The 3,882-nt window shown below is 36.1% G+C and overlaps 1 protein-coding gene across 1 annotated transcript; it reads right to left on the bottom strand.

Moving 5' to 3' along the window:
• Positions 1–1,774: 1,774 nt before the first annotated feature.
• On the bottom strand, positions 1,775–3,433 carry LOC149220957 (scopoletin glucosyltransferase-like). The gene has a single exon (XM_089387263.1). It carries the CDS (start codon positions 3,431–3,433, stop codon positions 1,775–1,777), a length of 1,659 nt encoding a protein of 552 aa, XP_089243389.1.
• Between the last annotated feature and the right edge of the window lie 449 nt (positions 3,434–3,882).

Below are 3,882 nucleotides of genomic sequence, written 5' to 3' on the forward strand. Positions count from 1 at the left end.
TTTTTTTGAAAAGAAAATATTAATTATAGAAAAATTCATAAATTTGGAAAAAAACAAAATGATAATTAATTGATGAAGACACTTGGTGATTGGAAATTTTTTTTAAACAATTTTTAATTCTGAAAAATTGATTTTAAACCACATAAAATTAGTCATCCACCAATAAAAAATTAGAAATTCAAATTTTAGATATTTAAAAAATAATTTTCAATTTCTAAAAAAAAAGTTTAATATTTAATTTTACCAAAATTTTAATAAACTTTGGGAAAAGCTTCTATAAAATTTCAAATTAATTAAAATCCAAAACATTTTGACCCAAACTCATTACAATATACTCCCACAAGTAAAAAAAAAGTCATAAAAGATTATTAAAATTTAAGATTCCTTGTCTAATGTTCATTCCTTCCATAAAATTTTGAACATCTTCCTATCTAATGTGGAAAAGGTCATGGAAATAAGGATTATTGAAATATATTTTTCCTTCTTTAAATTTCCTTTGATTCATTCCATAAAGAAAAAAAAATTACCAATCAATATATTTAGTGACTACTTTCCTTAGGATAATCAATGCATATTTTGTACTAGCCTAGATTTATATTAATTTGGGGTCTATCAAGAGCGGAGAGGGATCATGTCTCTTGATGTGCAAATCTTTCCTCATGTTTTCATGTTTTCAGCCATACTTTGCACCTCAAGAGATTTGATACCTCTCGATGCTTGTTAGATCTGGAATTAAGATGGATCTATGTCACTTACAGAAAAAGTTGCTAATGTCTTTAGGATGAACACCAACAATATTTTATGAAACTGAATTTGTTGAAATAGTTGGTACTTGTCTATTTTTATGCTTGTTTGTTTTAGGTTCTAGATTGTTAAAATGCCATAGTTGTCAACAATAAATATAAAGTTTTGTCTCAAACTATTTTTGTCTTAAATATAAAATTTTGTCTTTGTTTTAAACTATTCTTGTTTTAAATATGAAATTTTGTGTTAAAATATTTTTGTCTCAAATTGTTTTTGTTTTAAATTTTATATTTACGACAATTTAATTAGTACTAAATTTTAATGTAAAATAACTAAAATAACAAAAAAAAATTGAATTTCTTTATGACAAAAGATTCATTGTGTTTTAAAAGTGTCATTAACATAATAATGTATATACAATACAATAATTACAAAAATTAACACTTAAAATCCAAACATATCAAACAATAAAAAAAATACATAAATATCTAATTTGTCTTAAAAATATCATTGGTATAGTAGTGCATATACAATACACCGATTACAAAAATTAACCCATAAAAAAACAAACATATCAAACAATAAAAAGAATACATAAATGTGTGCTAATCAAAAATCTATATATTTATAGATGTTAAACACACCCTCAACCCGTCTCCATAAAATATAAACTTAATGAAATAACAATTTCTATTATATATTTATACACGTTGAACATACCCTCAAACTGTCTCCATAAAATATAAACTTATTGACCTAACAATTTCTAGGCAGCTTATACAATACAATATATTAGAGTGAACATCTTCCATAGGAGGAATGGTTTATTGGCAACCCATAAAGCTACCGAACAACTAGTCAACTGAACATCATCCAGAGCAGGAATGGTTTATTGGCAACCCATAAAACTACCGAACAACTAGTCAACTGAACATCTTCCAGAGGAGGAATGGTTTATTGGCAACCCATAAAACTACCGAACAACTAGTCAGCGCGGCCTTGCCATTCCGTTCTGCTGTTACAAGTGCAGTTACAGGGAATTTGAAACTGGATTTTTCTTCTTATTCTGAAGTGACAGAATGTCTTCTACGAACATGTCGAAATTCTTATATGAAGATCCATCTTCCCTTACGGTTTTCTTGGCCAATTCCTTCAGCTTTTTACAGTTTTCCTTCAACGATTTGACTTGGTCATCCAGACTGTGATCATCACCCATTAGAGTACTCACACACTTTTCTATTTCGTCCCTTGTAACCATTTCATCCTCCTCACGCTTCACAACCTCTATTCCAACCTTCACTTCCTCCACGATAAGTCGCGCATTGAAGTGCTGATCTGCAAACAATGGCCAACAGATTAGAGGAACGCCCATGGAGATGGCTTCAAGCGCAGAGTTCCAACCACAATGGGTAATAAAAGCCCCCACGGAACGGTGAGAAAGGATGGCTAGCTGATCTGTCCATCCACTTACTATGCGGCCACGATGCTCTGTGCGCCTGTAAAAGCCATCCAGGGTGGGATTCTTCTCACCAGAATCTGGGAGTTTCAGAACCCAAAGAAACGGCTTCCCGCTCGCCTCTAAACCCAACGCCAATTCAATGATCTGAGAAGAAGAGATCAAACTTTGGCTGCCAAAAGAGACGTAAACGACAGATCCCGGGGTTCGATGGTCCAACCACTCTAGCTCCGCCGCGGCCTGTCGAGCCGTTGGGGTGGTGAGATATTGGCCGCTTAGAAAAGAGTCCGGCAGCAGAGGCCCGATGGGTCGGAAGGGGCCTGCACAGCGTTTCTGAAATTCATCCACATCATCTCCTTCCAACTCATAGAAGGTGTTGCCGATAGTCATCCAGCTCTGCTTCGTCAAACTAAGAAATTCTCCCCAATACTTGTGCATCGCATGAGTTTCATCCCAATCGGGGACGAAAGAGGGCATCTGAGAGCGCGAGAGGATAGTGACATTGGTCTGATGAGGAACAATATACCTGCCAGAAGAGGTTCGTTCCAGGTCGCGGGGCAATCTGCTCCACAGGTCATCGCCGAGATTTCGGGAATAGGCAGGCGTGCACTCAACATTCACCCTCGGGATTCCCAGCTTGGCCGCCATAGTTACTGTCCAGCTCAACAAAAAGTCTGTAACGATGCATAGGGGAGGAGGATAGAGATCAGAGAATAGCAGATTGTTGAATGCATCTCGAAGCAATGTGTCATTCAAAACAAACACGGGTATAATCTGGTGTGAAGCATCACTTCCGTGATTAATGGCTTCCGGCTTTATCTCATCGGAAATATGGAGCTCTACAATATGTATATTCGCTGCATCTGCGATCTTGTTTCTTGCAATGGAGAGACCATGAGGCGTTACGACGAAGGAGATGAGAAATCCTCGGGCAGCCAGCTTCTTGGCGAGCTCTGTGAAGGGAATGAGGTGACCGATTCCCAGGGAGGGAAGGAGGATGAGATGAGGGGCAGGTGCAGCCATTGTAGAATCTCTTGGACAATTAGGTTGTAGAATACCTTGGACCAATAAGTTGAACAAAGGCCCAGCCCGTCCCACTGTATATAGTACGTGAAGTTTCTTAACCCTAACGTGGACCAATAAGTTGAACAAAGGCCCAGCCCGTCCCACTGTATATAGTACGTGAAGTTTCTTAACCCTAACGTGTGCATTACTGGGAGGGTTCAGTGTCATCGATGTTTAAATTATGGTTTGTTTAGGAATTAATTATTATGATATTGGAACTTATAGTTTTTTTTAATTTTCATTTTAATTCTTTTCATTATTGTTAAAAAATAGGAATTATTTTTAATAGGAATTGTTTTTAGCATGAATTTTTGGACTTTGTGTTTGAATTGGTGGAAAAAATTAAGGTGAAATTTTGATTTGCGTTATTTAAACTAGTTTTTTGATTGTATATATGGATTCAATTAAAAATTTATGGAGTATGCTACAAAACTGTTTTTGTTTGGTTAAGAGTTTGTGTTTCTCGGATGTAAGGAAACAGGTTAACCGTGGCAGGAGTGAAAGCTTACCCCATTAGGGATCATGAGCCAATTATTCCAAGTGGCGTGGTTTTCATGAGTCACAAAGCTTACCCCATTAGGGATCATGAGCCAATTATTCCAAGTCGCGTGGTTTTC

Source organism: Pinus tabuliformis, chromosome Q, assembly GCF_031772625.1.
Source record: "Pinus tabuliformis cultivar Carrire ecotype Pingquan chromosome Q, CPIR1, whole genome shotgun sequence".
NCBI classification, from domain to species: Eukaryota; Viridiplantae; Streptophyta; class Pinopsida; order Pinales; family Pinaceae; genus Pinus; species Pinus tabuliformis.